General features: G+C 38.1%; 5 protein-coding genes across 5 annotated transcripts in view; 3 read left to right on the forward strand and 2 right to left on the reverse strand.

Annotated features, from left to right (window-relative positions):
• The first annotated feature begins 379 nt into the window (after window positions 1-379).
• Window positions 380-1,181, forward strand: LOC126801262 (tetrapyrrole-binding protein, chloroplastic-like). Its single transcript, XM_050528770.1, has one exon. The coding sequence runs from the start codon at window positions 459-461 to the stop codon at window positions 1,179-1,181; it is 723 nt and encodes a 240-aa protein (XP_050384727.1). The 5' UTR covers window positions 380-458.
• A 250-nt stretch (window positions 1,182-1,431) lies between these two features.
• The window catches only part of LOC126805043 (peptidyl-prolyl cis-trans isomerase CYP65), a 309,510-nt gene continuing 286,460 nt past the window's right edge, over window positions 1,432-24,481 (forward strand). Inside the window, exon 1 of the mRNA XM_050532135.1 lies at window positions 1,432-1,436. The gene's annotated coding sequence lies outside the window, so the exon portion shown is untranslated. The remainder of the gene's footprint in view (window positions 1,437-24,481) is intronic.
• On the forward strand, window positions 4,619-6,918 carry LOC126805057 (peroxidase 73). Its single transcript, XM_050532151.1, has 4 exons — window positions 4,619-5,135; window positions 5,219-5,419; window positions 5,701-5,866; window positions 6,306-6,918. The coding sequence occupies exons 1-4, from the start codon at window positions 4,920-4,922 to the stop codon at window positions 6,695-6,697; spliced, it is 975 nt and encodes a 324-aa protein (XP_050388108.1). The 5' UTR covers window positions 4,619-4,919; the 3' UTR covers window positions 6,698-6,918.
• Window positions 7,812-10,025, reverse strand: LOC126805056 (uncharacterized). Its single transcript, XM_050532150.1, has 2 exons — window positions 9,920-10,025; window positions 7,812-9,179 (listed from the first exon to the last, which is right to left on the reverse strand). Exon 2 carries the CDS (start codon window positions 9,159-9,161, stop codon window positions 8,175-8,177), a length of 987 nt encoding a protein of 328 aa, XP_050388107.1. The 5' UTR covers window positions 9,162-9,179; window positions 9,920-10,025; the 3' UTR covers window positions 7,812-8,174.
• Window positions 11,816-13,869, reverse strand: LOC126805048 (scarecrow-like protein 32). The gene has a single exon (XM_050532138.1). The coding sequence runs from the start codon at window positions 13,340-13,342 to the stop codon at window positions 11,948-11,950; it is 1,395 nt and encodes a 464-aa protein (XP_050388095.1). The 5' UTR covers window positions 13,343-13,869; the 3' UTR covers window positions 11,816-11,947.

Here is a 24,481-nt window from a genome sequence, read left to right on the forward strand (position 1 = left end):
AAAACCCCAGTTTTTATTAATCAAAAAAAAATCAAGTAAAACAGTTGGCTAGAATCTTGCAAAACCAAAAAAGAGAAATTCATATGTTTCATGTCGCGTGTCAACCATCGAGGCATCGAGCCCTTTTCATGGGCTGCTTTTCCTGTTATCATTAGGATTGAATTTAGCTTCGTACTAGAGTTTTGCATTATTAGTACACTTTTCGAGCATATTAAGTTATTAACATGAGATTTAATGGCAACGTCTGTTAAAGGCCCACTCTCCGAGCGCCTCGCCGTTAGTTCACAGACATCGTTTGTTCGTGTGAACAGTTTCTATCATCATCATCATCAGCTAATATCAACTCTCTCTGCCCATATCATCATCATCATTACCCGACTCCTCCCCCTTCCTCTGCTTCTTCTCCTTAACTCACTCACACACCATCTCCATTTCTCTAGATTAACTTAGCTATTTCTATGGCGGCCACCAACACTTTCCACAACCTTGGTCGTCTCAACCACCACCACTCTACCACTCATGACATTCCTCCTCCTCCTTCCACCGCCGCCACTTTCTTCCTTAAACCCTCAACCTCCGCCCCTCTCTCTTCCCACCGCCACCTTCACTCTTTCGTCATCTCTTCCACCAAAACGTTTTCAGTCTCTCCCACTACCTCGTTTTCCCGTCCTTCTTCTTCTTCTTCTTCCAAATCCGACACCTTCGCCCAACTACAGCAGCACCTCGCCGCCCAGAACTTCCGCGAAGCCGACGAAGAGACTCGCCGCCTCCTCATCGTCCTGGCCGGCGAGGCAGCCCAGAAGCGAGGCTACGTCTTCTTCTCCGAGGTCCAGTTCATCCCGGAAGCCGACATGATAGCCATCGACGACCTCTGGCGACAGCACAACAACAACAGGTTCGGCTACTCCGTCCAGAAGAGGATATTCTTTGACAAGGTCAACCAGGACTTCACCAACTTCTTCATCAGAGTCGGGTGGATGAAGAAGCTCGACACCGAGGTCGACCAGTACAACTACAGAGCTTTCCCTAACGAGTTCATCTACAGTTGGATGAATCCTCACGTGTGGGTGGTCAACGAGAAAGTTAACTCCGAAGCAGTTAACTCCGTCTCCACCCTTTTTAAAATTGACCAATCATATAACGACACGTCATCATTTTTAGTTTGGGCTCTCGGAGAGTAGGCCTTCAGCAGAACTTACCAGATTTAATTACCTATCACAAGTTTCGAACATGTCAATATATACTGAGCTATATACCGAGTATGTCTCAATATATATCCGAACCAACTTGATCGAGCATGTCATAATGACCAGAGGCTGCAGATTTTGATTCCAAAATTCTGAGCTAGGGTTACTGAGTAGAAGCACGTTCGAAGCTGCACACCTCTCATATAATCGAGTCAAGAGTCAAGATCAGTGGCAAATCCAAAATCCGAACCTTATCAGGCTTTTTTTATCTGAAATATTCATCGGCCACAAATGAAAGAGTACAAACTATAAAGATGACAAGAAAACTAGTATACGTAAGAGACTTAAAAACAGAACATCCAAAATAATTGGTTGGTTAATTCATGCTATATTGGTATCATACCAATTCATACAAATTAATTTACCATTTTTACCAATTCACTTATCAATTTATGCCAAAGTGAACAAAAATATAATTCTATCAAAACATTTGACCGAATTGCAAGCAATTTAAGGCTGTAATATAGCTCAATTACAAGCAATTCATGGCAACAATTAGGACAATCTCTGATCTTCCAACAACTCAATTGAAGGCACAAGCAATATTCATGATTAATTGCAAGCGAAACTCAATCAGGTTTATAATACAAGACCAAGAATTATCAATTTTATATTCAAATTGGAGAGCACCAGATTAAGGTACAATAGAGATGCAGTCTATATATTCTTAAAGTAATCAAGTCAACCAAGCTACAATAGAGATGCAGTCTATATATTCTTAAACACCAAAAATCCACAATAACTCCAGTAGTCTAATCCAAATTCGAACAAATCCAGAATAAAAGAAAACCCCCAATTCGAATATAATAGAACCCCAACTCGAGATTGAAATATAAATAAGAAAAATTGAATGGGTGTTAAAGATGGGATCTGAAGTCTGAAGTCCATCGAATTAGGGAAGAACGAGATATGAAGTAGCGTTGCTCCCACTACTGCGTGCGGTTTCGAAAAAATGTAGAATGATACTTATTTTTTTATATATAGTTTTACCATATATACCTGATGACTTTTTAGGCAAAATAAAAAATCTCGTGCAGGCTTGAGCCCTTTGAGCCTTTTACTTCATTCCGCCTTTGGTCAAGATCAACAATCATGCATGCTTATATTTCCTCAACTTATAGCTAATAATTGTCAACTTATATTCAGTACATAATACTCTATTCATTATCAATTTCCTCAACTTATAGCTAATAATTGTTAACATCCTATAGTCCGTCCAGCAAAGATTAAGAACAAGAATAGCATAATTTCGGTCCCAATTTCGTCAGGTTTATCAAGTTCAAAGAATAGCATATAAGCTTGCTGTTATACTATTCCGTTCTGAATGTACGTACGTACTATATGATTCAGTCACGTTGTTATATATTTTCCATGTAGTCATCCAAAAAGACAAAAATCAGTTCACATGCGCAGATGCGCTGTATCTATTCTTGTAATTTCAAAGTGGGAGTGGCATGGTCGATCAGTGCGCTGGTCTTGGTTTAAATACTCCAATCCATAAGTAACCCCACCCTAAATCAGACAGAAATATGGCAACGTACTACTTAACGTACACCAAATTAACGTGCTTGATAGATACATATTAGTGATTAATTATGGATAGAAGTTACGTACGATAGCCTAATCAACATGGTGATCCCATATTATCAACTTTAATAGACCATCTCATCAGATCTTCCTTCCTATAGATGATTATATCTCAAGGAAATAATCCAGCAAAGTCCAATAATCAAATGGGAAGAGAACACCAACTATAATCCTTACTATTCCTAAGTTCAACTCTCCTTAGTTCTTGACCTCTTGTCATACACAGTTTAATATTCATCAATTAGGCCTAGATACATAGGCCACAAGTAGAATTATAGTGGTGGCCCTAAATTAGTGGTGAAATTATACGTTCTCTAACAACATTTTTTTAATGCATGAACACTTAGTATGGTGCAATGTCGTAGTTTCTTTGCAGTGAATCCCAGTGATCTTAGTTTTACCAGACATCTTGCGCGCCTAACAACTTATCTTTTGACTAGTAGTAAGGAGGCAAATCCATAACATTCCAAATTATAGTTACAGTTATAGTACTCCAATCAAATCTAATAGTCTAAAATCACAATGATTTATAATTTAGGTTGTCACAGTATGGTTTTAACTAATTGATTTTGGGAAGGTCGCAATGCCTCCCTACTACGAGAAACTATAGTTTCTTCCTATTTGACTATCTAATGCTCCTTCTATCTCTCCTTCTACATAATCAATATTATAAATCAAACTATTTGCAATCACCATCTCTCTTTTTTTCCAGCCAATTCCTCATCCCTTCTTTTGACCCAAACTTTTCTCTTACTCAAGTTCATCCAAAGAGGATTCGCCATGCTATCATGAAGGATGATATTGGGTTGCTCAATGGTGGTGGTGGTGGTGAGATCATATTGAAGAATACCTCCACACTTCTTGACAACAATTTACCTCTGAAGCCGCATCCAGATCTGTTAAGGTATGACGGTAACCGATTCAAACAAAGCAGAAGAATCACAGCCAATGCTAGTTTGCCTCATTGGTTGGCGATGGGTGATGGTTAGGTACGGCTAGGGTTGAAGACCGCTAAGCTACAATCCTTGCTTAGGGTTTGAGTTTTGGATATAGGTCTAAACCCAATACTTTAGTTTAGTTAGCTTGTTGCCTATTATTATATTTGTATAAGTCGTAGAATAGGCAAGTTTTGGAATAATTGAGTTTATTATTAAAGAATAGTTTTATACCGCATGTTAGCTTTAAGTTTTTGCTCATGATCTCTTGTCTGTTAATTTGTCACAATAGATGAGTATATAAAGAATTTTCACGTCATAGAAAATTTTATAAAACACAGTACGTTTGTCTAAAAAAAAAAGGTTGTTAAGGTTTCATCGTTCTTTAATCGTAGTTATAATTGCACAAACTATTTTGTTATCCATTTCCTAAATTGAAAATTATCAGCAAATTGTGACTAGCTAGGCGAGATATCCAGCATGGTCCATCTTGGTTGGTTGACAAATCTACCCTCCAAAATCTCATTATCACTATCTATGAAATTTCTACCGAGTATGAAGAAAAGAAGACTTCTTAAACTCTTAAAGTAATGCACGAAACCTCATCTTATAATTATTGCCCTAAAAACTCCAAAAACCATTATCAATCATAACATCATTATGTTTTCAATTATCCAAAATCTCTGTCAAGTAGTTGGTCCAGTTATACTGTACACCTTTATGAGTGCTGGTAAACCAAACGAAGCACACGAGAACCTTAACGTGGATACTACGTTCTAAACTTCTCCTCCATCTTTAATTCTTTATATAGAGTTCCTTTCTCTCTTTGGACCACGTTCTCTAGTTTTTCACATTTTTAGCACAACAAGGAAGAAAGAATTCGACAAAGTGTTGCAGAGCAGTAACAAGAAGACGAGGGCGGCATTGTGACAATCTCACGTAACCAAATCCACAGTCTCTTTCAAACACTACATATGCTTCGTCCACAAAAAAATTCTAGACCAACTGGCACACAGTCATGTAGCTCCATTACCTACTTCTTTATATATTAGTTTCCATGTCAAGCCCGCCAATCAAACTCAGTCGTATAAAAACTCTCTGCAACTTTCTCTTCCTCTACCTGTGTGTTTGAGAATCCATTTCTGCTCAAATGGATCGGATCAGTCTTGTTCTAGTTTGGTCACTTTGCCTTTCTCTGTGTATGTTTTCTACTCCTTCATCAGCACAATTGAAAACGAACTTCTACGCCAATATCTGCCCCAATGTCGAATCCATCGTCAAAAATGCTGTCACTAAGAAGTTCCAACAAACTTTTGTGACGGTTCCCGCCACAATCCGTCTCTTCTTCCACGATTGCTTTGTCCAGGTACCTCGAAATTATGTCAAAACTCAGATCTGACCGGCTCTTTTTTTTAAGGATCCAATGAAAATCTGAACTTTGTTGAACAGGGTTGTGATGCTTCCGTTATAATTGCTTCAACAGGAAGCAACACAGCAGAGAAAGACCACCCTGATAATCTGTCATTGGCCGGAGATGGGTTCGATACTGTGATCAAAGCAAAAGCAGCCGTTGATGCAGTTGCACAGTGCAAAAACAAAGTCTCTTGTGCTGATATACTTGCTTTAGCCACCAGAGACGCCATTGTTCTGGTAATACTTTTTTGGCTTCTTCTAATTATAAACGCTCAACTCATTAATTGTTTGAAAAATCTAGGTTTGTGTTCAATCCAACATTTCTATAGTATTTGCCAAGCTTCCGATCATCCCATCTTGCATGTGTTCCACTTGTCTAAGTTCCCATTTTTCCATTTTTATCATTTTAGGCTGTGGCATGGAAACATAACTTCTAACTTACTCATTCTCGACGAATTTAAGCTTCGAGGTAGCATTGGATTGTGCTAATTAGTAATTACAATATTAATACCATGCAGTCTGGGGGGCCTTCATATCAAGTTGAATTGGGAAGATTAGATGGACTGAGCTCAACGTCTTCAAGCGTAAATGGGAAGCTGCCCCAGCCAACCTTTAATGTGAACCAGCTCAATTCCATGTTCAGTGCAAATGGGTTAACTCAGGCAGACATGGTTGCTCTTTCAGGTACATCAATTCATTCTCCATTTCTGGGGAAATTTATGATGTGAAGGTTGTTCTGGGTGTAAGATAATAGCTAATTAAAAATACGAGTGTCCCAACTGAAAATAACACCCTTTAATCTCGTGATTGGGACACATAGCATAATTGAAATTTGTTTTGACACATCTATCGTACGTACACTGATTGCGTTTGTGATGGCTTTTGAACTTTTGGTTTTTAGTTTTTACAACTTTGTAGCCAAAGAACAATAGTGATTTTCACTAGTCCTACACACTAACACTATAGGAATTGTTCTGAAAATGATATATGTTTATGTTTGGCCGACTCATAATATATGATCTAGTAGTATATATATTCTTCGTAATGTATGTGACACACACAATTACTATTCTTTGTGCACAAAACTAGTAGTCCGACGAAACAAGTTCAATGTGTTTTGCAGCGGCACACACTGTTGGATTCTCTCACTGCAGCAAGTTTGCTAGCCGGATCGGAAACCCCGTGGACCCAACGATGAACAAAACCTACGCTGCAGATTTGCAACAGCAGTGTCCGAAGAACGTCGACCCTAGAATAGCCGTCAACATGGACCCAAACACGCCCAGAACATTTGATAATATGTACTACAAGAACCTTCAGCAAGGCAAAGGCTTGTTCACCTCCGATCAGGTCCTTTTCACCGACACTAGGACCCGGCCGACAGTCAATACTTGGGCCTCAAATAATGCAGCTTTCCAACAAGCCTTTATTACTGCCATGACAAAGTTAGGCCGGGTTGGAGTCAAGACCGGCAACAATGGTAATATCCGACGTGATTGTTCTGTTTTTAACTGACAGAAAGGTGGAAGAGAGTGTTCACCCGGAAAATGAAGTGAAAAATAGGAGATTTAACTCATACAATGAGGTTTTGTAATCTCAATAATCCAAATTATGGAGGTGGGGAAGTGTATATTGAATAATTAAGAGTTCAAAGTGATAAAATCTTGAGTGGCCACACTTTGAAAGCAAAATTGGATTTGAGTTTGAATATGCCTAATGTATGATATATTACACTAGGCTTTCTTTGTCTGTTTTACGAGTTTCCCCATCAATGGTTGGTCTTGAGTCTTGACTTTATATAAGGTTTCCCTATCACTTGCTCAAAGATGTTGGATAAGTTTAAGCCTTGTTCTTTTTGTTTAGGCATAAAACTCCAATAACTTCCAGTTTGAATATGTCTTAGTAATGCGTTGCTTTTCAGAAGTCGTGGTTTATAATCTTAATCTTGTAGACCCCAAATCCTAGTCAATGACACGCAAGGTTTGATTATTCAAGATGCTTATAGTTGTGAAAACAAGGGAAAAAATAAAAAAGATGCCTTCTAGTTCTGAGTTTCTTCCAAGACTTGCACGGTTTTGAATGAGGTGATGTGTATGCAGCCACTTGCCCACTTACAGCTTTACATAGACCGAACACTTTGGCAGTCAAAAATCATCATCTCATCCATTCAGGAATTGTTTTGTTTTGCAAAACTTAATCAGGTGATTAGAGTGCACAAAAAGGTTTTATTACTTATTATTTTTGCTAATCTTCATACTAATCAGATGACGGGATCATGTCCCCAATATGAGATGGAATGTTTACAGGGTGTTGATATTGAACCAAAATCTTACTGAACTAATAATATTTAACTTGGCAAAGTTCCCAATTCAAATTTATTCAAAAAAAAAAGCCATATTGCTGAAGCACATATCATCTCATGTCTCCCTCTCGGCCACATTTCCAATCACACATAATGATCATTATGACCATTTTCGGTATAAAACAAAATGCATACGATTCTGAGATTTTACCTTGCACTACTTGGCAAAACCAGTTGAATCGACTGATAAATTATGCAGGTATGCTGCAGCAACCATCATAGAATTCAAACACCAAACAAATAGAATGGTATCTGTGTGTATTCAAGAGAGTAGAATGCTGTCTTATATTAAAGAAACCCAGAATCAAATGTAACAAGAAACTCAACTATTACATTTCTGTCAAAGGACTGCTAATGAACTATTTGTTACAACATTCAAGTGACCAATATTTTTAAGCCTTACATTGACCCCCTCCAAAAAAAATGACTTGCATTGTCAAGATATAATCAGCTCTAAAGTTTCTTTTGTACAATCTAACGCCTTCAACCCCAAATTTCCATCTCTAATTATGTACTGTGGTGGTGGTTACCAGAACAACAATTTCAGGATCAGTACTCGAATATTTTCAACAAAATAGGCAAAACTTATGGTTTGAGTTAAAACATGTAGTAGTGCTTCAGTTATGTCTTCTATGCATGCAAGCAAACCTTCTCAAGTTTTGTTGGCCAATCTTCTCCAAGTATTTGAGGGTTCAAATCCAGTGCAGCTCGAAAATCTAGTACAGATGCTGAATAAGGCCTGCTTGGTCTTTGTACGTTTCTCATGTCATGGCTATGTTTTCTATCTGTGTGTTTGTCCGTACACCTTGAATCAGTTAATTCCAAACAGGGCTTTATTAGTCTCTTCAAGAAAACATCAAGGCCAATATTCAACAAGTTGGCACAATCCTCGGACATTTCCATACCCTCCATCTCCAACTTTTGCTTCAACCTCTTCCTTAAATAACTAGTATCTGGTAATTCACCGCTGTCCAGACAAGTCTCGTTGTAAACAGCAGGTGCTGATCCTTTTATCAAAAGTTTTTTTGTTTTTCCAGCATTTCTTGGGATTCCAAGAGGAGCACAGAGAGGTCGGGTACAGTGACTGCTTGGACATTCAGCAGCCTGATCAACCTCTTCCCCATCTTCATCAGAGCCTGGGGGCCTGCCACCCAAAGAAAGCACCTCAGTTGCCCTTTCTTGTACTTGAATTTTCGCAGTAGGAGTCTCAGAACAGGTCAAGCGATTCCTTGCCCTCCGATCACGGAGATTTGGAGTCCTTTCTTTTTTAGGCGATTTTGGGAAGTCTCCACACAACAACTGAAGACTACTTTTTTGATATCCATTTGCCACTTTTACACTAAGAGAACCTGCAAAGGTATTTTTTCTCGATGGGGGAGTCTTCGAGAGGCTTGCATTTCTGAGTATGGAACGGATGAGATGATTATGAAGACAGACATTTTCTTTTCCTATTGTTTCAATGCAGAGCCTGTCAAAATCGAGTTTGTGAATCTTGAGACTCAAGTATCTTGTGAGAAGATTGAAATATTTTTCTGCTTTTGGGCCCCCCACCCTCCTCTCAATATGATCTTTCAGTTCTGAAGTGTCTACCCGGGAATATTGCCTACTTGCTGGCATTCTGGTGTCAAATCCTCACTATCATCAAAATCAAAATTCACTGAACAAATCAAAATCTATAGAAAAGAAATTCAATACAACCACGCATTCTTCCCCAATTAAAAAAATTGTACCTTTACACTTGGCAGTGAATTTAAGATAAAAATTCACAGTACTCATTAAGTTATGCAAGACCATACAAGAATATACACAAATTCCTACTACAGGATTTAGCTAAAACTCAAATCTGGCCATTAATTTTCACATCAAACCAGGTATCTCAATCAAAAACGAATTCTTCAAGCATCAGTGTGAATTAGAGTAATAGAATTGTGAGCTAAACACCAAAAAAATCCCGGGCAATAAGAATCATCCATCCCAAATCCAAGTTCGTCTGATTTTGTCAGCAGTGAACGGTAGTTAAATACTGAAAATTTAAACCAATGATACAAAACCCAGATACTCCTTAAGATAAAAAGAAAACCTTTCAAGTTCATTCAACTTCCAGAACACTTAATTCTACCAATCAAACACAAAATTGAGAGCAGAACCACGATTGGCAATACACACAGTTTTCAATCAACCCAATTACAGAGTACAGAATAAACAACAAACCCATACAGAATTCAAGCTTTAAAGACTTCCAAGTAAACAAATTCGAGTTCAATTCCAGACCCAGTTCATAATTTGACCAAGAACAATGAATCTAAACTGAATTACTTTTCTGACACTGAAACGAACATGTAACAAAAACCCAGACGAGTAAAGAAAAAACCAACCTGAAATTTGATACTGTGAAACACAATTTCACTGCAGGAGCATAGTTCTTGGATCACTTGGGCATTGACTTGCTTTGAGAGCAAGGAAGAGAGAGAGAGAGAGAGAGATTAGGGGAAGACAGTGTTTTCACTTTTCAGAAGCTTCTTAGGTTAATTTTTGGGGGAGTCAAACACACGTGCGTTTAAGGCTTCGCTAAGCCGAACTGCCAATCATATGATGAGTTGAATACATACTTCGTTTACTCCAAGTCACACTCACACGTACGGACCTTCCCTGGTTGTCAACCCAGCCACTGCGGGTCGGGTTTGAACTTTAACGGGTTTTCGATATGGTACCAAACTATAGTAATTTGGCGAGTGTATGTAACATAGTAGTTTAGTAGACAAATCATTATGGGATGAGAACTTGAGGTTCTTAAATCTTAAGAAGCTTGGAGATTTGGCTTTGAGTAATTGAAAACAACCGATTTTGATATTAGTAAGAAAAACAATCACATTAGAAGTAAATTAGAGTCATTACTCATTAGACTACATATGATTATTGTATTGATTGAAGGAATAAGAGTATATACTGTAGGATTATAAGATGAACTAGTTATTTCCTTCCTTGCATCACAAATCCTTTCAATTCACTTCACGCATATTTAGATAAACTATTTTTTTTAATTAAAGCGGTTGCAGATATGGCCACTCAACTACATTACGAAGTTGGAACCAGTATCTTCCTCTTTCGGCTATAATTGCTTTTAACTTTGACTTTCTTAGTATAGGTTGCCATAGCGGGCTTTTTTTTTGTCATTGAAAAAAAAACTAGCTATTTCCAACAACTTTTCTCATGACTAAGTCATCTAGCTAGTTAATTCAAGTACGTTAAGGTGTAGATATTCTAAAGTTAGGTCAGTGTTTACAAAATTTAGACTTCACGAAGTTTACTCAACATTGCATGTGTGAAATAATGTTAATTGATACAAGAGCGCTTTAGAGCTCACTAGTGAGTTGCATAATAATACTTTCACCACCCTTGACCAATTTCTCCATCAAACTTCGGCACCTTCACCATCCAGTTTTCAGTTATGAGTACATCGCTTTTAACATACTTTAGCTGGATTGATGATCACTTGGATATTGATAATCATGTTACTAATCATAAACACAAACAATTCATGTCAGAATAAATTCAGTTCGTCAACCTAGTTCAGCAGCCAAACTATAATCAAGTTGGCTGAAAATTCTCATAAATGATATACTTTTATGAATTTAAAGACGGTGAAGATGCCAAAATTTGACCATAGCATTAATAGAAAGCTGGCATTGTGAGCTCTAAAGTACTCTTATACTCTTATTAATCGTTGTCCCACAGATGAGAGATTTAAGTAGCTCGAAATATCGAAATCATAAACTTGTGGACACATCAATTTTTTCACCAATTTAGCTTAAAATGATATGTGATATGTTTTAACTCGAAGGGATGCATGTCTAGTTAACAATTCCAGCTCTTTGTACTAAATCACTAAGAAGTTAAGAACGTACACCCAACGAAATCGACAATGATCGCTTATATGAGCTTAAACGCATGTCCTATATGGCTATATTCATGAATGTCTCACCGTTTTACTTCAATTTAGTATACAATGGTCGAATACTAGTATTCAATTTTACTTCTATCAATTATTGATCATTCTCCTACCTGCTTAATTGAACCTTTGAGACTAATTAGTCATGCGTGTTGGTATTATTCACTCCAATTAACATGTATCATTCTTTACTCCAACGCTCTCTTCCACCACCACCGTTCGACATAAGAACTGAACCTTCATCATCACATTAAAGGTCTCTCTCATCACTCTTTCTACTATTAGAAAACAGTAGTAGAAGAAGATTAACCAAATCGACATTAATTAGCTAACTAGAAAAGATAGACTAACCAAATCAGCAGAGCTAATAATTAACAACAAAAGTAAGATCAATTCTATATTAATTCAGTTGCATATCAGATCATCATCTTCTTCATCAGACTATTAACTCAATTCAAGCAGGAATCCAAGTTGTGGCAAAAACAACATTGTGTCCCTTCCAAGTAAGCACAAGATCTTCTTCTTCCTTCTTCAACCCCCACCCAGCTGCGTGCTCATCCAGCATTGCTTTCACCTCATTCACCGCCTCCTCCCCGAACGAAACACTTCGAAATCCGGCGCTTCTCATTCGCTGCACCCACCGGCATTTTGGTTCAAGCCTTTCCACCCTCTGAAACCCCTCGTAAGCAATCATATTCTCAATTTTCCAGCACACATCAGCTTCATACCACTGCCTCTGCTTGCTCCCCCTCGGCAGAAACGTGTCAACAGTATCATAAGGTATCCACAGATAGTTGAAAGCCGACCTTAGCCTCCCCACCAAGTCGTTAGAGGTCAAGTCGGCGTCCTCGTCCACCAAAACGACAACAGTTGGGTCCAAACCCCGAATTGCTTTCAGAAACATCGACCTCAGTGAAGTAGAGGAAGCAGTAATGGAAGTTGAGGATGACGAACAAGGCTCAAAATTCTGAAATGTCTCCTCTGGAATGTAATGGAGCATCATGTGACAGTTTATGACAAGAGCCTCGTGGCCGCTCTCCGGATACACCAAGTTCTGGACACGAAGCTGTTCTATTAAGTTTGCAAATCCATCAGTATAACTCGAAGGGATGACTGTAAATTCTAAAATTATGTTCCGGGATCTAGCAAAATTAACCAACTTCGACCCGAGCTCCTCATACGAAAGATCCAGCATCGGCGGCACATCTTCCGTTGTCCCGGCTACGGTGAGCTTCAGCAGCGGAGGAGTAATTAACCCGTCCTGACGAGATGCAATGGCATCGACCAGAGTTGGGATTTGCATACAGTGTGTCAGACTCAAGTCAACGATGTGGATGACGGAGAAGCCTTCCACGGCCTCGAGAATGGCAGCATTTGCGGCGGTGAAGCCAAACCGATGCCAAGGAGTGAGGTCAATAAACCCAGCAAGCTCGATGACGGAGAATTTATGAGTGTGTATTGCGAGGTTGGCCTGTGCGGCGTTCATTGCGGCGAGGAGCTTAAGACTGCCGCTCCTGGCCGCACGAGCTATGAGGGCTCGAAGAAAAGCGCAGGTGAGGCGCTGGTTCGAGTCCCCGTCGGGGGGAGCAATGTTGTTGAGAACCCACAAGATCTGCTGCGCCAAGGTGGCGTCGTTGGTCTCGATGGCGTTGGCACAGTGGACTAGTAGCTGCTCCATGCAATTGGCGTCGCCGAAGTTAGTAAGCTTTGACGACGTGGGGAAACCAGGCCAGGGACGCGTCCGGTGTGTCTGGTTTTTGTTCATGATAGGGAGGTTAGGGGAGAACAACGGTGGTGTGGTCACAATTTGGTGCAAGGGTTGCGGTGGTGTTTCAGTAAATTGCATCATTTGGGAGTGAGAGATATGGAAGCTTTAACTAGTCAGAAAATCTGAGGCAAGGAGAGAGACGAGAGAGACTTGTGGTGGATATTACCTTAGCTAGCCAGGCATTGGGAAGAGATCCATATAGAGCTGTAAAATTTTCCCATAGCAGGTGGTGGTTCTGCAAATGAATCGAAGAAAATAGACACTTCAGCCTTTTTGGGGGGAAGCAGAATAGGGACCGTTCAAGGATGATGAGAGTGAAAATAATGCCATAATCCCAAGAACGTACCAAAAGCTGGGATTGAAGTCAATATTGAGCAAAAGGGACTCATGCTAACAGTTTCTTCAGGCTTCTTTTCTGAGACGATAAGCAGCTCTGTGAACCCTGCAAGTAATATGCAGGAGCTAGTGAGCTAGGTAGCGGGGCAATAGGGTTTTGAGAAGGACTGGCATGATTGAATAATTCAAAAACCCTTTTTCAAGCTACAAAAAGGGTCTGATCCCTTTTCATGTCTGCTATTTCTGGATCAGGTAAGAGAGTCAGGCTAGAGAGAGAGAGAGAGAGAGAGAGAGAGAGAGGTGTATCATAATATGATGATGAATAAGGAGGATGAGTTGTGTGGTGGCTTAAATTGTATGTTGAAGATTTTGGTGGCATGTGAGGATAGCCGGCCATGGAGTTGTTTGTATATGGGGGTTGGGATTTTGTCATGGAATGGGAATTTGGTGGGGATCGGAGGCAGCTAATAATACTAATGTTTTTGTTTCACTTAGTAATATTCATGATCACGGGCTGTTAGATTTGATATACATGAGTGGTACGATCATTGTAGGACAGACATCACGCATATCACACTAGCTACTTCGATTCCATAGTTCTACGCATATATATATCATCTACAAATCATTTTTTTCTGCCACATATCTAATTCTTTTTTTGTTTTGTTTTGTTACCACAGCTGCACAGCATGTACAAACTCTTTCATCGGCAGTGACACTTTGGTGCAACCTGTGGTAACTAATAGATGTGACAAATTAAGAAGTCTTAATAACCTTAATTTGCTTTATCGTATTGAATTACTATCTAGTAAATACAAACTTCAACAGTATCAATAGACCGGAAGTTTTATATTCATCGTTTGAAGAACAACATATCAGCACGATCCACACTTCCACAGTTCCACTCCACAGGATACGTATCATACGTTTACGTTTATATTAGAGTCGAACCATGCAAAATTATCTAAGACAAGACCTATCCTAACTTATACATAAAAGCAACCAGAACCACCGGTCGCTCGGGACTCTTCCGCCTTTACCACCATCACCGATCCCACCACCAACAACCTCGGAAGCAAGGTTTGTACCGCCCCAAGTCCTAAGCTCGACACGACCAAATATGCCTTCCTTGGGAGCGAGTTGAGACCGTTTGTTACGCAGAGGACAACGCTTGAAGCATGACTATCTCAGCTGATCAAAGAGCAGTGGACAACGGTATATAGTGTCCTAAGCCACTAGCGAACCTGAGAACCACCCACTGGAGAAAGGTCACACCAGAAAGAGACTAAAGCCCTCAACGCCCTTGCATAGGCAGCATAGCGCTACCACCGTGGCTATCAATATTCTTTTATTTGCTCACAAAAAGTATGTTAAAACTTAAACAGTACAACAAAGCACGCACAATTAGATTTAGTCTTCCTTAAGAATTGTCTGATATAATATCTAATTAAATGATTTAGAAATGTGCTTTAACTATGTATAGTCTATTAACATTGAACTTAATTTGTGCTAACATAGTTGGAAGAGAATCATGAACCAAATTAAATATAAAATTGATATGTGTGTTATCAAGGATTTGGCTACTTGATCGATAAGTCTAATTTAGGCTGTAAAGAGAGTAGATATAATATGGAAGCATGCGCAGAAGGTATACCTCATTGTCCTCGACAATGACCATTGCTTTGTCTGATCGATGCATGAACAATTTGGCTGCCAAAGCACAGGAACCTCTCTACGCCATTCGTTTATTTCTCATCTCGTCTCTGAGCCATGTACGTCGTTAATTAACCTTTAAAAACAAGCGATGAAAATTTGTCGATCCTGTCGTGTACTTAACATGACAATCATGCACTTGGCATTATCCGAGTTTAAATGGATCCACTAGTACAATTTCTTTTATGTGAGAGCTTGATATTATGTAGAGCTTATATTAATTATATACTTCACTGGTTTGTTGTGGAACTTGCTAGGGTCTTTATATATTAAGGCGAACATTGGCAAAAAAATGTATGAGGTGGTTAATGATTTTTGGCTAATTAGTTGAAACTTGATACGCGTAATCTGCATTACTAGGGTGCTTAATTATGAGATATTATCATTTGCTCTTTATCTTTTACGTAATCCACCACCCCCCCCCCCCCCCCCCCCCCAATTTCTTTCTTCTTTTAATATTGTAGCTAGGTTATTTATCCTCCATTCTTGTTCGACCCTTTTGTTATAGATGATGAAAGATTTGAAAGACACACGTCATTGAGTTTCAGACGCAACGGTTACTTATGCGGATAACTACTGGAGAAGGTGATTAATTTACCGTCTATTCATAAGTTAATACCGTCCATTCCTGAAGCTATTTTATAAATCGTTTAATTAATGACCTAAAAATGATCTACATAGGCTTGAATTGCTCTCGAGTGCTAATTGGATGCATGGATGAATACTAAACCATCAATTATTGAACTATAATTAAATCTCATAATGGACCCCGATCGGAATTCAGTTCAACCTTAATTGTTTCCATCATGCACTCTAAGCCAGCGTCTAAAACAAGACCGCGTGGTCTCGCAGACCTCGTTTTCGCAATGTTCTAACAAATAGAATATGATCATCAAGTTAGCTGTCATCAAATTAAGACCGAGTATGATCGTCTTAATTCATGAAAGAAACACAAGTAATTTTATCCCTACTTCTGTCTCCTTCTCGCCATTTGATGATTCATCTTCCAACTTCTGTAGATTGGAATTATCTATTCTTGTTATCATTCTTATATATGCAACACTCCTTTTATAAAACTAATAATCTTATTATCGTCAGCTTCATCTGCCCCACGAGCTCGATGCTCTCCAGGTAATTCATTGGCTTTTCCAAGCTCTCTGTCTCTCTCAATTTTGCTGTTTGCAGTGTGAGGATCTTATCCAGGACCAGTTTCAGATACTCTCTTTCGGGAATTTGAATTTAGCAAGCAAGGCGATCTTATGCAGGTAGAAGTATGAGAAGAATGGAATCTGATAGATGTAATATAATGCATGTGAAGATCGAGCTCGTCCATTTATATATGTTGCTCATAATAATACCTGGCTTTGCTGCAATGGACACGTGATAACACAACCGGATTTTGTTCCTTATTCAAGGACTAGTCACTGACTCACTGCTATTCCTTCTATCCCTAACCCCACCTTAAATTGACCACACAACGACCTTGCAAATAAGTCACAGCTTGAATACACAATCATACACATATCCTTTTCATCATACAATTTAGTTACCAACGCAAACGGTGAACTGTAAGTATGAATCATCACTCAAATATAAAAATCATGTATAGCTCCGTCCAATTCCAAATACACAGAAGAATTATATATTAGATATACTGCAAAATTGTTATGTGACAACAAAGAAGGTGTTAAACGTTATCCTACATGTATATTTCGGTTTTCTTTGGGTGAACCAACTACTTTTGAACAAGTAATGAGATTCGTTCTAATGTGTTCGATCTTTTCATTTTCTTTCTTTTCCTTACCAAAAGGTCTTGCATGTATGACTGAGATACCTTTATATTTTGAAGTTATAAATTTCTTCGGTGTTTTATTTTCTAATCCATGTCGATCGATCACTAGCGTCATAAGGAGAAGAAATCTTTCAAATATTTTGTTACCAACTGAAGCTCTCAAAAGGTAGCTAAGGGGTCATCGTGTTCTTTTCCCTAGCTATCTAGCTAGCTCCCATGGCATGGTTTTATATACGACTTGACTTGAAACTTGAACTAGTTGCCTGTTCAAATGAAAACGAGAGGAGTATTGAATCTAGTCGGACAAAAAGTGGTACACCTTTCCTTCATTTATCTAATTTTCCAGGCTTTTCATTTCATAATGGAATGTGTCTGAAGAAGAGCATGAGCAGAATATTCCAAGGAAGCACATAAGGAGAATGATGTAAGTCAAGGATATTCAATTTCAAATAATTGGGGTGTTGGGGTTTTGAGGACGATTCCTAAACCCTAAGAAAACAAAGACTACACGACATATTGGCCTAAGCAAATACATGAAGCATTTCTTTTTGGAAATTTCTCAACTAATTGGGGAATTCTCTCTAGCTCATATGCGCTCTCTTTGGCCTTCTTTTATAATTTTGGACATCACGTAAAACAAAAGGTATAAGCATGAATGTAGGAATGTAACCATGTGCTTAAGATGCCACTATTTATAAGAGATCTCCTTCTGCATTTTAAAAACACCTGCATTATAAGCACACTGGATTAGAGTTAAGGTTAAGTGTATTATACTAGCTCAACCAGTGAGAAGCCTAAGACCATATAGAAGACAAAGGAATAAGGACATCAGCTTCTTAGGATGTTGAGCTACGATGAACGGATCGATAAATGGTCTTACCACTTAAACAGATTAATTAAACTTAGAGACCAAGCTAAATTAGTGCATGGTGCCACCCAATGATTACTAAGAACTTGGTATCATGGTCTGTGTAGATGGATTTTAAAAATTTCCCAAGCAGGCTAGTATGAATTACGTGTTGGCGTCTAATGAGTTTTAGGAATACTAAAAATTCTACTTTAATTAAAAATGTCCCAGGCATCTTGCAAAGCTTGTACTGATATTAATAATTAGGGATTAATTAGGATCTGGCATTTTGTCATGCATATATTGACAATCTTGTTAAAGATATCGGTTGGTACTTGGTACATGCTATGTCGTTCTGCTACTTCGTGAAGTACTAAACCATGGTTATTTAACATTAATTTAACACATTAACATTACTAGGTTTCCCCAAGTTCTGGTACGGTGGTAACGGTGCAATAGTTGGATGAGAAGTCGGAAACCCTAATTTAAGCGAAGAGGAGAGAGTTGGATATGTACTCCTAGCTACGTCCTACATCGTCGAGCTAGACCGTCTCCTGAAACACATGCAAGTACACCACATCTGCGTATCCAATCCGGCATGTGCTTTCGGAGCCCCCCATGCACTCATCCAATTACTTGCTTGTGATTGCAGCCATTCCCCGAAAAGGGAGAGAGTTCGCCAGTCTATCGATCCACCTTTCGTGATGACAATCCCCATGCCAACTCGGAACATCATATCGATCCCGGCACTTTTGAAAAAGGAAATGATAGTTTTGATATAAAAGATTTCTATTTTTGTTCGAGTTATTGTACCTTTAATTAGTTCAAAGAGCTTCAGTAATGTACAATCACAAATATATATATATATATAAGTTCAAACTATTATTAAATTGGATGAAACTTTGTAGAGATTATCTTGAATAACATACTTAAATATTGAATCGCTTATGTTGAGAACAATTGATCGAAAAGTGTGCTAAAATTAGAACTCCACTCTGGATAGAGAATATATATATATATATATATATATATATATATCGAAGTATGGAATTGTCTGTTTTGCTCTTCCTTTTTTTTTACTTCACATACTCGACGGGAAATCGACCGAAACCACCATTTCTCCTCTGTCGTTGTCACCGCCACCGAAACCAAGACCTGCATTTGAAATCTGTAGGTACACATACTGGCATTCATGTATGTAACGACCCCAAAATTTCAAGCATGAAACTCAAATTTCGAAGTTATGAAAAACACTAAACAATCTCAATGAATCGAGATCATTTAAATGTTACAGCGGATCATCTCTGAGTTCAAAATACAACTCAGTCAAACCGATTATTACAAATCAATTTTATAATTCAACATTATAACAAATGGAAATGTATAATCCTCACAAAGAATGTAAATAAATAACTCCAAGTCTTCTGAGCGGTCCGTCGATTCCCGCTAATCCACACATGCGGAGTTATCCCTTACACCATCGAATTGGTGCACCGGGATTGTAAACACAAACCCGGTAAGCTTCGCAGCTCGTATGAGTAAAATAAAAATATAACTCGCATATCAATATATACAAAAATCACAAAATATCAAATTATAAATGCACTCATGAGTCAATGGACAGCCCATCTGGTTGTCCAAAAATATGAAAATGAAAGTGCTCATGAGAATTGGGCAACCCCTCTGTTTACCCAAATGCATTTATAATACGGGTACTAATGAACGCTGGTACACCTCTGTTACGCCTCACGTAGTACACCGCCGTTATTGGACAACCATATGTCATCCAATATCAAAATATACGGGTACTCATAAGCCGATAACCCATCTGTTACCACATATGCAGTACCCCGGCAGACAGACTAGAGCTCTAACTGTATCGTAACTTTCGCCCGGCCAAAGGCTAGGTTCCGACATGCCAAACACGTCCGAAGACTGGTCTGAAGACATCAACACGTCCGAAGACAAAACTCGTCCGAAGACATCAATCACGTCCGAAGACAAAACCCGTCCGAAGACATAATTCACGTCCGAAGACAAAAACTCGTCCGAAGACAAAACACGTCCGAAGACATCACACATCCATAGACAAAATCACGTCCGTAGACAAAATCACATCCGAAGACAAATCACGTCCGAAGACAAAAACGTTTTAACAATCTCCATGTTAAAACCACGTACAATAATCATCATGTCATATTGTACAAATCAAATCACATGCTCAATATATAAATCTCGTCATCAAAATGACAATATTCACATCGAAATCATAACAGTATATAATATAGCAAACTATATATATATGTACCTATTTACCATTTATACAAATATATGTATTCCACTATATCATATACATGTCATATTTCATTTTTTAAAATTCTGCATAAACTTGAATCTCCACAATGGTAGATTCGTAAATGTGAGATTTTACTCACCTTATAATCTCGAGCGTAATTCCACGATTCCGAAAGTAATTCATTTCCTTAAATTATCGATCACCTTGAAAAGATAAGAAAAGAATTTAGAATCGTTAGGTAAACCTTAAATGCCGAAACAGTAATAATATGTTACTGTTCAGTAATTTCTGGTTTTACGAAATTACTGTTCACAGAGTTCATATTCACGTATTTTACTGTTTACGTATTTCTGTACAAATACACATCAATTACGTATTCATGTACGTGTACATACTTTTTACGTATGTCTGTACGTATACATACTATTCAAATGTAAAAAATGTCTCAGTAAATAATAATTACTGATTTACCCTTCCAAATTTACTTTTTATATTTACTGAAAGTAATTTACATTTACACTTACAGTACGTAAAATAAATTTACATTTATAGTACGTAAATCACTTTTTACATTCACCGTCGCAAAAATAAATTGTACAAATTTACTGTGTCGAAAACACTGTTCACGCACCGCCGCACGTGGCGGCGCGTGGGGTACACGCGCCACCTCCGGCAGACCGTGCGTGGCGCTCACGCGCCACTCACTGTGACAGCGTGTGGGGCCCACGCGCCAAACCTAAAGCCGGCGCGTAGCACGCCACCGCCGCCCCCAAACCCTTCACCTTCCTCCCCTCCTCCTCCCCACGGCGTCACGCCGCCTCCTACCCTTTCCACGCACCCACACGCGCCGCCTAATGCGGCGGTAACCTCCCTCCTCCATTCCTCCTCCGATCTCCACAATTTCAACTCCAATTCATCCAAAAATTCACACCAAGCATCACAACTATCAAAATATGCAAACCCTCACCTCAATCGAAGCCTTGGACAGTCGGATTCGCCGATGAAGCTCGAGAAGTCGACGGCGTCGAGTGGATCGAATGGTGTTGTGATTTGGCCCCCAAATCGCTTGTAGATGGTTCCAAAGGTGAGGATCAGCGTCAAGGTGCCCTCCTCCGAGCCTTTGCATCGCCGGAGATGGTGGTTTGAGCGGCGGCGAGTTGCAGGAGCTAGGTGACGTCGTGGGGCTTCAAGGCGGCGAGGCACAGTGCGGCGAGCTCGAGGGTAGCAGCGGAGGGTCGCACGATGCTCTAGGGACCGGCGGTGAGAGGCACAGTGGCCTAGAGGCGGAGATCGCCGGTGGAGGGTCTTCGGAGGGTGAGAGAGAGCGAACTCGGGGAGAGAGAGAGATGAGGGAGGCGGGTGAGAGGAGAGAGAGAGGGGTTTCCAGAAATGGAAACCCTAATCAGAAAAAAGTCCTTTTTATACTCGTTTCCAAAATCGGAAACTACTCCCGTCGTTAATAACTTTCACGTACGACGTCCGATTCGAACGCGTAATGCGTCCACGAACTCGTATCGACGAGCTCTACGACTTTCGTGAAGGAAGTTTTCACAAACGATCGACGGAGTAAAAGTCAATATTCACGTCGCGGAAACGTAACGTTTTTCTAAATAAATGTTCCGAGAACGTTTCCGTTCTTGTTTCGTAATGTCGCAAACAACCAAATTTCGTTTTAAATGAATTCTACAACTTTATAAAATTAAATCGAACCAAAAATCTTTCCAAAAAATCGGGTTATTACAATGTAATACCCCGAAATTTAGTATCTACTACTTAGTACTCTAAGGTTATATTAACTTAGAATTAATTCAATTTTTGTTCTAATATTTCTCTTTAGAAACTAATGATGTTAAGGTTCATACTTTCAAAAATAGAAAATTTATTTTTGTAAGTATTAGACTACAATTTGAGTGCTAGAGTACGTTAACTCATATTTCTTGCATATATTTGATACTTTGTAATCGAGTTTAAGACTAATACTAATAGTATTATATTTTATGCATTATATTAGTGGTAGATAGTGAAAATATATTGAAAACCTTATGAAATGAATATACATGTGTTTGTTATATCTACATATATATATATATATATATAATCCTTATGCCAATACGTTTTGAACCTAGCTGATTTTTATATTTTACCTCATCACACTATTTGTTTTTCCTTTGTGAACAATCACCCTAACTAGCTAGACTATCACTCAATATTAATTCTTGATCTCTAAAGTCAAGAAGGATAGTTGATAATTGAATTTTTGTGTTCCTTTTTGGCCTATTTATATTTGTGAGCTGCCTCAAGCTTTCTTCACACTTCAAAATCAGAAATCATGCAAGTCTAGTTCCATTAGTTGATAGAAAACTCAACCGGCCAATGCTCCTCAAACTAAAATTCTAGTTCTTTACTAAAGTAATCCAACTTTGGATCAACATCAAAACCTTCCTTTCACCCATGAAACTTCAAGAGTAAATACATTTTACACCCTTATAATCTTTTGTCTTTTAAGATTTATGAAAGTGCCTTTTACATCCTAAATGTATATTAAATTAAAAGTAATTAGATAATATTAGTTAGTAATCAAAACACTAGTAGTCGTTTCTCTCATAATAAGGGAAATCTTTGTCTAAAGTACCGATTGTCCTTCAAATATTAGTGTCAAAGTCCATTAACTTTCTGTATCGATAACTCATTCAATTTACGTCCAAATTAAGCAAGTGAGAAGTCTATGTTCATGGATATTTCGTAAGGAATCTAATAGGATAAGTCATACAGTCCCGTTCAAAGTTATTGAGTCCAAAAAGTTTAAACACAATAGCAGTGCAGAAACCGATCATCAAGTTATCATCTTAGATGTCTACGTATTCTACTTGTAACAAAAATTTCATCATTTCTTCTGAAACTTTCTAGATTAAAAGTAGAGGTATTAAACTTTAATTTGATATAAAGTTTGTGGAAAATTGTTAAGAAATGAGTGAAATATGAGTTTTTTTAAAATCATGAGTGCTATCAGAGATTTTCAGTGAGTTTATTAACTCTAACTTTGATTAGCTATAACTTCTCCATTCTAAACAGTTTTGAGTGATTCAAAAGCCTAAATTGAAGCAGTTTTCATGCGAAATTTAATGATATTGTTACCTTGAACAAACTTAGATGTTATAAAATATAAAAATATATCTCTTACCAAAACATGGTCTTTTCCATTTTATCTTTAGTTATGCACTTTGATAAATCTTAAAAGGCAAAAGATTATATGACTTACTCTTGAAGTTTCAGGGATGAAATTAAGGTTTTGACGTGGATTCAAAGTTTGACTACTTTAGTAAAGAATAAACTTGTTTATGAGAGAAAGAGTGAAGACTAGAATTTTAACTTGAGAAACATTGACCAATTGAGTTTTCTATCAACTAAGGGAACTCTACTTGTAACAAAAATTTCATCATTTCTTCTGAAACTTTCTAGATTAAAAGTAAAGGTCTTAAACTTTAATTTGATATAAAGTTTGTAGAAAATGGTTAAGAAATGAGTGAGTTTTTTAAAGTCGTGAGTGCTATCAGAGATTTTCAGTGAGTTTATTAACTCTAACTTTGATTAGCCATAATTTCTCTATTTCTAAACATTTTTGAGTGATTCAAATGCCTAAATTGAAGCATTTTTCATGCGGAATTTAATGATATTTTTACCTTGGAAAACTTAGATGTTATAAAATACAAAAATATATCTCTTACCAAAACATGGTCTTTTCCATTTTATCTTTAGTTATGCACTTTGATAAATCTTAAAAGGCAAAAGATTATATGGCTTACTCTTGAAGTTTCAGGGATGAAATTAAGGTTTTGATGTGAATCCAAAGTTGGATTACTTTAGTAAAGAAATAACTTATTTAAGAGAGAAAGAGTGAAGACTAGAATTTTAACTTGAGAAACATTGGCCGGTTGAGTTTTCTATCAACTAAGGGAACTCAGACTTGCATGATTTCTGATTTTGAAGTATGAAGAAAGCTTAAGATAGCTCACAAATATAAATAGGCCAAGAAGGAACACAAAATCTGAGTTCTCAACTATCCTTCTTGACTTAAGAGACCAAGAATTAATATTGAGTGATATTCTAGCTAGTTAGGGTGATTGTTCACAAAGGAAAACAAATAGTGTGATGGGGTAAAACATAAAAATCAGCTAGGTTCAAAACGTATTGGCATAAGGATTATATATATATATATATATATATGTAGATATAACA

The sequence above is a fragment of the Argentina anserina genome, chromosome 1 (genome assembly GCF_933775445.1).
Source record: "Argentina anserina chromosome 1, drPotAnse1.1, whole genome shotgun sequence".
NCBI classification, from domain to species: domain Eukaryota; kingdom Viridiplantae; phylum Streptophyta; class Magnoliopsida; order Rosales; family Rosaceae; genus Argentina; species Argentina anserina.